The following is a 13114-nucleotide window of genomic DNA, read 5'->3' as shown; positions in this document are numbered from 1 at the left end:
ATTTCCAGTCCTTCAAATAAAAACAGTTTAACAATTGACACTGAAAGAACAACGTTCCCACATAGACACACTTCTCACATTACACATTTAAGACCATGTCATAGTACAAAGTGTTAAATGTCAAGTTAGTAAGAAGTTAAGGCACATTTTGAGGAATTATCTCGCCACTTACAGTTTCACACAGAAAGAAAAAGATTGACGCAAGATAATTCTATTTGTTGACATTTACGGGTTAATTCTTTTAGCGGTCGGCCTCACGGGGTTGTGGTTGGTTGGGTGTAATGGGAACAGAGACCACATCACTCCAAGAGAACAGGTTCCCATGTTCATGAATGCTAATGAGTGCAGAAATCACCTACAACACGGGATGATTTGTGCAGGAAATTACACATTATTAGCCCCTGTGTGTGTGTTGAGGAGAAATACAACAAGGCTGTTTTCAATCACAAATGGTGAAAAGTAGAAGCAACCTTGTTAAATTGGTAAGGTGATTTCAAATGTAACTGCAGTCCAAATGTCCCTACTCAAGGAGGTTTCAACTTGACTCTCACATGATGACATGTGTGAACTATATTTTCACTATTGACACTGATGGTTGACTTCATTAGTGACTTAAGCTGCAAGAGGTTATGGGAAACGTTTTATATTCACTTAGACACCGTGACAAATGTTTGCCCTCAAAGAAAATTACCACAAGATCAGTTAACATTGCGGGTGTCACAGGGGTCATTTCAGAGCGAACAGGCAGGGATGGGACTGGTACCGCCGGCCATTACCCTGCAGAACCCCAGCTGTCCGTCCCCTGTGAAAACACACTGGTGTTTACATTCCCGCGGAGTGACATCACCGAGCACCTGTGCCATGTTTTAGTCAGAGAGGGCACTTTGGTCGCTCACCTGCTTTCCCCCTATGTAAGCAACCTTTGAACCTTAAGGGTTTATCGCAGTCAGACAGTGATCGGTGAAAGTTTTGATAACTTCAAAACATGAAAGACGAGATTGGAGGTGATAATGTCAAAGGCCACGATGGTTGAAGGCTGACTGTTTTTTTTTTTACTATGCACCTCCTGCATAGTTTGAATGTGAGGTGTTTTTCACAGAGGCAACAAGGAGAGGTATGCACTCTCAGGAATGGCCTTCTCGTTTCAAAAGGGGATTTATCACATGACCAAATTGCATTTGAGGTCAACATTGCCTGTGTTTGTCGAAGTCCCTTAAAGTGCTGATAAGTTTTCATGATAAGTTTGTATTGTGAATTTCATCGCAATTTACGTCAACACATAACTTAACACAACATGTCCGTCCCCCATTCAAAATCACCTTCGTTTGCAAAGTGGATTAAAACAGTGACATGTTCATTCTCGGTTCAGGTTTACATCTGTTACTTTGTTGCGTTTGTCCGTCACTATCTAACATATTTTGTTATGACGGCAGAACGTGAAACTGGTCTTTGAAGACTTTGTTGACAGCAAAATTGATCTGCTCATAGCATGTAAAGCCTTCATGTAACAGTTGCATATCAATAAAATGTGACTTGCTTTATGTGCTGCTAATGCACAGTGCACTACACACTGTGGTTTCACACTTAACTTAATGGTAGCATAACAGTGACACTGCCAGAGTCAACAGTGGTAAGAAAGCTCAGTTTGCAGTTTATCCATGACATCAACTCATGATCGTGAGAGTATAGTAAATCATCCGGATGGCTGTCAGCTACTTGCCAGAATAGCTGGTTAACACTCACAAGCAAAGGTGACCCCTTTGGCAAGTGGCTGCAGGTTCATTTAAACTCTTGTGCAACATACAGTATAATCAGCTGTGGGACAGACTGATTGTATATTTGTAATAGAAGTTAGAATCGCTATTAAATTGTAATTGTATGCGCTATTGTTTTCTCTTTCATCAATCACCTACAACCCATTGTCGCTGAGTTTATACTCAATTACTCTGCAGCCACAGTGTGTTATGCATGAAGCCTCATTTAGTCTGTTTCAATTGTCACCACATTATCTGTGCCTCCAAACAGTTAACAAGTTCATTAATTCTCATTCCCTTTATCTCTCCCCGATCTGTTTCCAGACATGCCCAAACCTCCAGAAGAGGACGTGTTTATCCTCCCAGACGAGTACAAGTTTATCCCCAGGAACAAAAGGGCAGTGCTGACGAAGAACGGAGCCAATCAGAAGCTCAACGTGGAGACGCTGGTGGTGGTGGACAGGAAGATGATGGATAACCACGGCCATGAGAACATAACTACATATGTTCTCACTGTGCTTAATATGGTGAGATGAAAGTTAAAGGAGACACGTGCTTTTGTTCAGTTTCTTAATTTTGATTTGGGTTATCACCTGAAAAATTTTGCATGCTCTTATATTCAGAATACGCATAGAACTGTCTTTATACTGCATTGCTGCAGCTCCTCTTTTCAGCCTCTGTCTGAAACACTTGGTTTTAGCTCTTGTCTCTTTAAGGCCCCATCCAGATAAAGCCCAGTCTACTCTGATTGGCCAGCTTGCCCTCTCTGTTGTGATTTGTCAACCGCTTCCAGCACATGTAGGAAATGTCAGCCTCATCTCTTGCTTAAGGCTGATTCAAGCTTCAAGCTATGCCATAAGTACGCATGTAGCCTATGCACGAGGCCAAGCATTCAAAGTTGTGCGTAGGTGTGTGTGAGTTATGCTACAATTACAAAAATGCTAGTAGCAGCGGAGATTCTATGCTGGTGTTGAGTGTCCTCTGGTTTCTGGTCCACTTATTTACAAATTCTCTGAAATCTGTTTTTAATTTAGAACAATGGCAAGTGTTACTAAAGCAATCGTGTTGGAGTTGGAGCTCATAGAAGTTGGAGAGCAATTACGTTTTCTTAAAGAACAGCAACAAAGAAAAGAAAGTGGCATGAGTCTGCCTGGTCTGCATCACCTCAACATGTAGCTACATTTTTGGGGCGGTTCACGTCAGGGTACGGTGCAAGGCTCTGCAGAGGGTACACGTCCACGCGTAGGCTACAGCGTAGCTTCGACACAGAATCATGAATTGGGCTTAAGTTATATGTTGGGCATGTGACATAACCATCAGCTCTCTTTAACCTGTATTTTGGGCTTTACCTGGAAAAACATTATAAGTTTATGGTATGAGATGTTTACTAAACTAATCACATTCGCATTAACTTTAGATGTATTGTGAGTTCACATGCTAACCAAAAATGATTAACAATTAAAAAGTAACTTCTAAATATTAGCATGTTTACTTAATGTGAACAAGTTAGTGCACTTATGTAGCATGTTTCCTACTGGCTATACAGCGTTTATTCAGCTTTATGTAAAAAATAACATTTACAAATAGCTTCAACAATAGTGTAACAACAATATATTCAATAATCAAATTAGGTTTGGTCAAGTTACACATTTTCAAAATGACAACCTGAATTCAAACTTGTTGTTTTTGCATAAGAAAGGGCGGCACAAATTGATTTGCCACACATAAGTAGGTTTACCATCGATTAGAGCTTAGTGACTCGACGACCCAGTTCTCACTTATCAAAAAGAGCGTATCTTACAACATGAAACCGATATCTGGGTGAGATCACCGCCGCAGCGCTTATAGTGACCCCTGTCCCTCGCAGCTGATCTGCAAGCAAATTCCGTCACGGTCGTTTTGCTACTTAGTGAGTGACTGACAAATCCAAAGATAATCCATCTATTTTCAAAACATGGTTCCCTTTGGTTGAAACCAAGCTGGAGTAGTCACAGCCTGCCCTCAGAGGAGTCACCTAAATACAGTGTAGGGTTTCACACAAAACACCCGATTCCCCGTCACACCTGTCAGCTCCCATGTGACCCTGGAAAGATTATTTAATATTAGTTTAAAGCTAAATCGGATTTGATGCTTTTCAAGTTTTTACATGGATTTATGTTTTCTTCGCTCGAGCCTGGACAGACTTCAGAAATATCTTTTTAATTACATATTTAAAAGAAATTGGCTCTACCACAAAGCGCTGAAGCTCTATGGTAACGGCTGTGATTGTTTCTTTTGTGATGCAGTGATTCATTGAATCTGTTGACATGTGTAAGTCTGAAACTCCATCAAACACTGATGTTCCACAACATCTCAGTTTAAGTGAGTAGTTGTGATTGCCCCTTTGACCTTTTGGGGGGTTTTGCTTGAGTTCTGTAACAAACCACAGCCGTGTGTGTCTGCTCGTGAGTCAGTGCGGAGGAAGACCAAACATCAGGAACATCAGGATCGAATGAGAACGAATCCTGATGAGAGAAAATAAAAAAGTTCAGCGAATGGCACCTGAGTTATTCACAAGGCTCAAGAGAGAATGAACCAGGGCAAAAGATCAGGAGTCTGCTTTCAAAGTCCAAACTGTTATGACTGATGGTGAGATATCTGTGTGAGAACAAGACGCTGGATTGGAAACAGCGGCTGTGGTGATCACTCCTAAGCAAAACCATTGCAAAGGCTTTGTGTGTTGTTTCTACTGGAATGTCAAGGTGCATTGTCCCCTTGACATTTGACATTTGTCAGAACTTAATATGGAGCAAATACTGTTCCTAAAGCAGAGTTGGTAATCCTGGATTGAAGCTAGCAAGAGGCTACACTTTGAAATATGCAATGGATACATTCCACTCGCCCTGATCAGCCTTTCATCAACGCTACTTCCCCAAAACTCATGAAAGCACAAGACTTTTACTTCTGTCTGTCTTTCTGGCTGTCTTTCTGGCTTGTGAAGACTTGATTACTGACAGACAGGTTTGCAGGCGAATCACTTAATATGGTCTGAATAAAATGATTATGTTTATTACATCATTCATGCAAGGGCCACTGGCTTTTTTATACCAACTTTATGTTTTGATGATCGGGATGAGATGAGGATTTCACCAATTCTGATGAAAAGTGTTGTAGAAACAAATGACCAACCCTACCGTTAATATAAACGGACTGTATAAATAGATGTAGTGCTTTTGTAAATTTATCGACCAATCAAACCGCTTTAAACTACAGGCCACAGTCAGCCATTCACACACACATTCAAACATACCTATTATATTCTATGTAGTTTTTTTATTAAAAACATCTTCTATTCACACATGGCAAAGTCGTCAGGGGCAATTTTGGCCTCTGTATCTTGCCCAATGACACTTTGGCAAGTGCATTGGAGGAGCTGGGAATCAAACCACCAACACTCTGATCAGTGGTTGACCCACTATGTCTCCTGAGCCTCAGCTGCCCCATATAGTTCAAGTGCATTTAAACATATTGACAATATAGACAAGTTTTGAAGGTGAACACTTAGCTTGTGTTAATGTGAAAAATGCTACAGGGACTATTTAAGTACCTTTGGACACTGTATGCATTTTCCCAGACACAACATTTTGACAGTTAAGGGACTTTTTAGGGGGGGTGTTTGAAGACTTTAATAACTGCATATTGGATGGCAAAATAACACTATCATCAAGCCTCTCAAATTTCTGTGAAAATGTCTGTGCTCACTTGGTGTAGCTGGATAACAGGGAATCAGGTTGGGAATAAACATGTAGGACCTTGCTCAGTAGAATGATGTCTTTGATTGTGCTTTAGCCAAGTTTTAAGAGTCGTTAACAGCTGTTATAGTCACTTTTGAGAGATATTAAGCTGTAGGCAGAAATATGCCATTGATACAGGACTTTGATGAATGAATTGAAAAATAGTAAATAGTAGCATTAGCAATAAGTAATAGCATCTGTTTTTGTTTTGTCTTCTAGGTCTCCAGTCTCTTCAAAGACGGGACAATAGGAGGGAACATCAACATAGTGATCGTGGGCCTCGTGCTTCTGGATGAAGAGCAGGTGAGCGTCCCAAAGTCTGTCAGTAGTGTCAGGTGAAATCTTCATGTGTCCAAAATGTCTTCCCCTTTAACAGCACCGAAACATGGACTATATTTAAGATGCACGACACAACTCTGCTTCCTCCCACTTTCAAAAAAAGGATGCCAAACTATCCCCGGGTACAATCACTGTGCATTTAGAACCAGAGTCTGCTCAGTAGCAACTGTGGGATGGAGCCACGGTAGCGACTTCCCTTTGAAACACACACTCAACCAATCGCAAGCCAGTCTCATCTGTCAATCATGAGGTTTTATAGCATCAAATAACTGAATAAAACCAAATAGCTACCTGTCATAAGAACTACCTATTGACCAAATCACAAAAAAACATCTTTGAGGAATTGAAAAATTGGATTTAAACTCCAATCCCCTAACATAGCGGATTTAAGAAATATAACCTACACTACAGCAGGCAATTTTTATTTACACTGTATGGCATTGAATGATGTCAATGGGTTTTTAATAGGGTTTAAGCTTTTGAAAATTCAAGCAATTTTGAATGGTTCATGACCAAGAATATCACTATTAATATATACCCTTACCCTAACCATCCTAATCTCTGTTAGTGGGGACTTTATGGGGCCTGGGAAGGGATCATTTGTTTGTTTATTTGTTTTACCTGAAGGTCCAGATCCCTCAGGTCTCTCAGAGATTCTCCCGGGGTCGTCCTAACAACTAAGGACTTTTACAGTGGTTAATTATAGGGCATGCATTTCCAGGATGTTTGCCAGATTGAGGAGGGAAATTCTCATGGAGAGCAGGCAGCGGAAAGAAAGCATGAGAGAAAAAAAACTGAGCGAGGGAGAGAGGGAAGAAGAAATAGGTGAGGTACTGTCAAGTGCAAAGCAGTTCAAAGGACTGTGGATTCAGGTTTCTATCCACCCTTAATGTAACTAGAGTTCAGTTTTCCAAAAGTAGAATGCCAACATCTTCATGCTGCCTTTAGCATGCAAACAGTATGTCTATGATCTTGGTAAGCAGCCAAGGATCTGGTTATTCAGAAATTAGCAATAAATATCAAATTTTTGCCACAGCTGTCTGCCTCTTGGTAAGATTAAGCAAAAGCAGACTTTCTTTTAACTTCACGGAAGGGTGGGTCATAGGCCAAGGAAGATCCCATTTACTTTTGGAGTGGATTTGATTAAGAAAGGCGGACCCGGGATTTGTTTCCTCTTCCTTTAACATTGTGAGAGTGCCTTTTTCTACATTTTGAGTAATTATCCAAATAATCCAAAGATCTTCATGGAAAATATCTATGAACTGTGAAATTGTAAAAAAAAATTGATTTGATCTCAATGCACGTATATGTAATATGGTGTGTCCGTCTAATTGTCGAAGGAGAGGAAGGAGATTAGGTGATGTGATTTCATTTGAGTGACTTATTATTTCCACTGAAATCCACACTCTGTGCTCACAGCTTGTTTTCCATAAAGACAACATTGTCTCGCTCTGTCTGCCTCATTTTATCCGGTTTATCTCGCAGGACGGCTTGGTGATCAACCACCATGCAGACCACACACTGAACAGCTTCTGCCACTGGCAGTCCACTCTGGGAGGCAGAGAGGGACGCCACCACGACCACGCCATCCTCCTGACGGGACTAGACATCTGCTCGTGGAAGAATGAACCCTGTGACACTCTCGGTATGTCTTTATTGCCTTGTCCATCACTGAGCTGGGCAAAAACATGGCGGAGGATTCTACAGTGACAAAATGCCTAAAAGTGAAATTTGAGGAAACACAAAAGAAGTTGGGGCAAATGCAAAAGCACTAAATGTTGAGAAGTAGGACTTAAGAAGTGTTTTACATTAAATTCAATATTTCCGAGAAAGCCACATGTTTGCCAGCTGTGTTTATTTATATTTTGTCTGTTGGCTCTTGATAGAAAATATATTTCATTTTTTTTTGCTGCCTACATCTCTATGGGAAGACGCCCCTGTTGTCTGTCACATGGTGTGACCCAGGATCACACCCGCCAAACCAGATGTTAAAAAAATCTGCTGCTTTCAGATCTTTTCTACCCCACAGGATCACATATGGAGTTATATAAAGTTTTACAGCAGATAAAAAGAAGATTCATCAGTTGTCAGCAACAAGGGGGGAAATGATGAAAAGGGAAGCTTGATTAATTTATCTGAGAATTTGACCTCTTCAACTTTTTATTAATAAGATGCAGAACTATAGAATATATTAATGCAGATGCAACAACAAAGCAAGTTTGGAAAAGCAAATATGCTTATCCTGTTTTCACATCACAGAAAATCCTTCAGCTTCTTTAAACACATACACGCACACACACACACACACACACACTGAGAGACAGTTTTCTTGAGTGCACACCCTCTAACAAACTTACAACAGCTTGTTTGCGGTAATGACCGTGCCAACACATTGTTGTTTTCCACACTGTGAGAAGAAACTTCCATTTTGTGTCCCACACACACACACACACACACACACACACACACACACACACATACACACACCAGACTCAGCATTGACTTCAAAGTGTAGAGACTAGCATTAGCCTTAACCATTGACCAGTTTAAAGGTATTTGTGTGTGCATGTTTGGTGTGTGTGCAGTCAAAAATAAGAGTGAGGTTGGACTAATTCCCAAAGGTTTGAGCAAAAATGACCCTTAGTGCTACCAGTTCAGTTCAGGGTTAGTGCACAACAGCCCTATCCATCAATTTTTGCCTCCATATTTCCAAAAGCAGTATTTAATATCAATGCTCTTCTTTGTCTTTTCTTTGTCAGTTCTCACAGTCACTCTGCCTGCGTATGTACATATATAGTCATTATTTGCATTAGTTATGTACATTACTTTAGGGTTTTTACACTCTATAACGAATGACTTAGCCATAAAACCATAAAATAACAAAACACAAGGCTGAATTCTCTCCCAGATACTGAGACAAAGACGTTGGGGGAGGCCCCCATGAGAATTATCTATCTTGATTCAGTGCCAGGGGGGCTACAGTGTGTCAGTGTCTACGTGAGGAGGGACGGAGGGAAAGTTAACAGAAAGAGAGTCGCACAGTAAAGGGAGCTGAATAGTAAAAAGGGAGTTTAATAGAGGAGGAGGGATATGAGAAAGCCGTAAAGACAGTGGAGGAATGAAGTGAAAGGTAGCAAGAGATCTGGGGATGTTCCCACAGAGTCCCATATTTTGTTAACATAGGGAGGGATTTTTAACCAAATTATGGCTTTTTTGGAAGTTGTCCATGTATTTCGTTGTGAAGTTGGCCCTGACTGGTCAAATATTATCAATATCAACCCCAGTGCGGCACAACAAAGAGGGATTTATATAAAGGAAGACAGTTTTTTTACTCAAGAGGCCAACATGGGCTGGAATGGGTCTAATATTAATGGGTGTGGAGGAGAGTATAGGAGGGGAGAGAGCCCCTCTCTTAAGCTGGTCCCAGTACTGCCCGACCATGACTGTGCAGTTGCAGGCCCTGTTAAGGAGCGCAGTTGTGCACTCAAGGGTTGCTGTAACCCCGGCAGGATGTTGGGACAATGGAGGGTCAAACAATGAAAGTGTGGAATCATCCACATTGTCAGTTCAGTCCTCTTTACAGCAGTAAGGCCTGCCAGCAGTGTTCTGCATTCTTTTAGAGGGAGGGGTTAAGACATGTCGTCATTGAGCAGACAATAGCAGGTATTGGGTACTATTGTGGATCCTAGTAACTCTTGACATTGTTAAAATAACTGTGATGTACAATGTGTAAAATTTGCATCCCCTTTTTCATAGGTTTTGCTCCGATTAGTGGGATGTGCAGCAAGTACCGGAGTTGCACCATCAATGAGGACACAGGCCTGGGTCTGGCATTCACCATTGCCCATGAATCTGGACACAAGTAAGGGTCTCTGTCCCTCTCAGGCTCATAATGACACACAGAAACTGATGTGTGTTCATTAAACATGCAGTAAGATTTAAGAAGGGACAAAATAATGTGTTTTGTAAAATGTTTTCTATATTATATGTCCAGACACTTGCAGCCTGATCCTAAATATCCATCAGTAATGAAACGTTATTACTTAATAATATGACAATGAAGTGTCAGGTTCCTCTATTGGTTTTTAAAGCACTAAATGCCCCAAAATACCTGAGCTAATATTTGAGCTCTTCCGTCTCCTTTCCTCTCCCGGATCTCTCAGACCATTTGATCAGTTACTAGTTGCTCCTTGGTCGAGGCTAAGTGGTGAAGGGGATAATGCTTTTACTGTGGCCGCCCCATGGAACAGCCTACCATTTACAAAGTAGAGCTTCCCTTCTGTCAACATAGTTCTTCTTCTACTTTTGAGTGTCCAGGGTTTGGTAACCCTAACCCCAACCCTATCCACATCACAGCATTTATTTTATTGTATACTTGTCTAGTCCCTTATTTTATTATTTTCTTGTATGCCGCATTGACTTGATTTTGCATTTTGGTCATCTTTTTAAATGTGCTTTTTAAATAAAGTTGACTTAAATTGAATATGAAGCGTCATCACCATAACTGGACCACATTAAATCTTTTCCTTTCCTTCCTCAGTTTTGGAATGGTCCACGATGGTGAGGGTAACGTTTGTAAGAAGTCAGAGGGCAACATCATGTCCCCCACGTTAGCCGGCCACAACGGCATCTTCTCCTGGTCCGCCTGCAGCCGCCAGTACCTCAGCCGCTTCCTCAAGTAAGCAGCCTCTCTTTTTATCTTTTACCATGACCACTGTGCTTTTGTTGTGGTGAACAGCGCAAATACAGTTGATTTAAGGAGCATTTGTTGTTAATACTGACATTTATGGGCAACCCTGCTTTAAAGAGTCTTATTAAGTGTTCAGAAAATAAGGGGCTGCATCACATCCATATGGCACATTGACGTGTCGGGAGTAAATACTCGTGCCAGCGTTTGTTTTGTGCTCAGGCAACAAAAACAGAAACGTGTTGTATCAGTTTGTAAAAGAGAGTTGTCTAAATAAGAGGGTTCCCATTATCTTACGCATTGTGTTTATTTCATTCGACATGTGTTACTGATGGATGAACATGTCAACAGCAAATACATCAGTTTCAAAGGTCTGCGCTGTTCAGAGAGAGCCAAGTGAAAAAACTGCACTCATGTTAAATGATTACTGGATGGGCTTTAATTCGTGAAAGCAAAGGCAAACAGGCAGGCCAAGTGTGTGAGGCTGAAATATACAGCTAACATGGCAACAAAGCTGAATGATATGTGGTGCCACCTTTTTTTGCCTGTAAGTGTTGTTTTACACAATCTGAGGGAAAGTGTGTGAGTGAGATAGTTGTGGGTCTGTGTTCATGCACTGCACATTAGTCATGCATGCAGCCTGCTCACCCAAGTGAAAAAACAAGCATCATGGACGTAGCGTCTATGTGTCTGTGTCCGTGCGTGTGTGTGTGTGTGTGTCTGTATATGTGTGTGAGTGTATACTTGAAACTGGATAGCCCAGAGCCAGTGCCCTCCACTAAATTTACCAGTGTGTTAACTGAACTGTCAGGTCTCCCCGCTCAGAGTGCTGGAGACAGACAGTGTATTTCCTCGCTGAGTTATTAGAGCTGGAGTGACCTCACCCTTGTTAGACCTGTCACCCTTATATTAAACTCCCATCACCCCCCCCGAGGCCACGCGGAGGGGGATCGCTGCACCGCCGAACCAACCGAGGGCGTTCCTGCTGCAGAATCACTGAAAGATCAAAAAATATACTATGTGTTTTTCTAATTGCAATCATCAGAATGTTATCACAGTGGAATATCTTTGGCTTTATGTGTCTCATTGAGTTAACTGAGACTCTAAATGTCCCTGTCGTCATCTGCTTGGGATGGAAGAGCTTTGTTAGCCAACAGAGTTCTACATCACGCTCACTCACCGCTGTCTCTCCTCGATCAGCAACACTGTCCAGTCAGAGGCTTTATCACAGCTCTTCGTCATGCATATCACGGATGGACAACTTTCACGGCAGGGGAAGCAGAATCTCCTTTAAAAGCCACTTGGAGTTGTTTTTGTTTGGGGGAACGCTGTTAAAAAGTCAGTGAGACATGAAAGTCACAAGATTTCTCTTGCGGTCACATGTTCTTCCCCACAGTCTAATATAACACTTAAGGACAGAGTCTGATCAAATGATCCGGCTAAAGCCAACGTCTCAGTTTCTCTTGTAAAACTTTTGTCTTCATGTTGAGTTAAATTTATCAGCTGCTGGCTTCACCTACATGTTTACTTTGGTTTTGAGAATGTTATAGATCGTTCTGCCCGGCTCTTTTTTCCTAAAATGTGAGTTAGTCCTTTTAAATTCCATTTTGGCAGGGGCGGATCTCAGATTTTTCTAAATCAGGGGTCATAAAGGGGCCCCAATTTTATCAGAGGGCCTAGTATATGTCCAACTTCCAACTTATATCAGAAAATAAAAATTATTAACTAATTATTTTGTTTGTATTGTTAGTGAGGGATTTTTCCAATAGGACAGGGGCACTTGAGGAGTAAATCCGATTTCAGTGCCCCCCTGGCCCCACCCCTACATTTAGATGAAGCTGTTTTTGTGTGATGGTGTTAAAGCTTTAAAGAATACTTTTTTATCAGAGATTTATTTAGTAGATTACCTTATTACCTCAAGTAGTTCCACTCTGTTACCACTGTCCATCTTGCCAGTTTTGTCCTTGGCATTTGTCAGCGTGATTTATGAGACTTTCTCACTTGACCACATTAAATGATCTAACTGTTTTTGTGTTTGATACATCAACAAACCGTTTTATTAAGAAAATAACTCGTTTTTATTTGATGTCAGGAAGAGATGACTCAGCAGATCTGCAGGGAATCCTAGAAAACAATGGATACTCCACAGAACTCCTTATTTTTATCTGCAGCTGATGATTATCATGGGTTGTTCAGTGCTTCCAGCTCACATCAGTGCCATCGGTGAATAACCAAAAACCTGCTCTAAAGGGAGTCTGTCATGAAATCCTGCGAATGAGCTCCACTGACCTTGTAATTTAATGTGTGACAGCGCCTTGCTCGTGGGCCTGCTGATGCTGACGTATTTTTCAGACACTTTATTATGTGAATAACGCGGGACATCAGAATCTTGCACTTGCAAAACAGCCATTGTTCTCTGTAGACACATAGGTCCCAAAAAGCAATGAAAGATCACATACACACGCTCAGACGCACACATGTATTCTGCTAAAGCGATCAGGACCACTCACTAGCACGTTGAACCCTTCCAACATATTTTGCTTTTTCATGCTCTCTCCAGC

At 41.3% G+C, this 13114-nt stretch overlaps 1 protein-coding gene across 1 annotated transcript in view; it reads left to right on the top strand.

The window, feature by feature from the left end:
* Positions 1-13114, top strand: part of LOC133965528 (A disintegrin and metalloproteinase with thrombospondin motifs 16) — a 58875-nt gene that overhangs the window by 15146 nt on the left and 30615 nt on the right. Inside the window, exons 5-9 of the mRNA XM_062400131.1 lie at positions 2079-2281; positions 5747-5830; positions 7352-7511; positions 9623-9728; positions 10407-10544. Of these exons, the coding sequence (XP_062256115.1) occupies positions 2079-2281; positions 5747-5830; positions 7352-7511; positions 9623-9728; positions 10407-10544 (691 nt within the window). The remainder of the gene's footprint in view (positions 1-2078; positions 2282-5746; positions 5831-7351; positions 7512-9622; positions 9729-10406; positions 10545-13114) is intronic.

This window comes from Platichthys flesus, chromosome 11, assembly GCF_949316205.1.
Source record: "Platichthys flesus chromosome 11, fPlaFle2.1, whole genome shotgun sequence".
In the NCBI taxonomy this organism is placed as follows: domain Eukaryota; kingdom Metazoa; phylum Chordata; class Actinopteri; order Pleuronectiformes; family Pleuronectidae; genus Platichthys; species Platichthys flesus.
The sequence above is the reverse complement of the archived record's forward strand: the minus strand, read 5'-3'. Positions and strand labels throughout refer to the sequence as shown.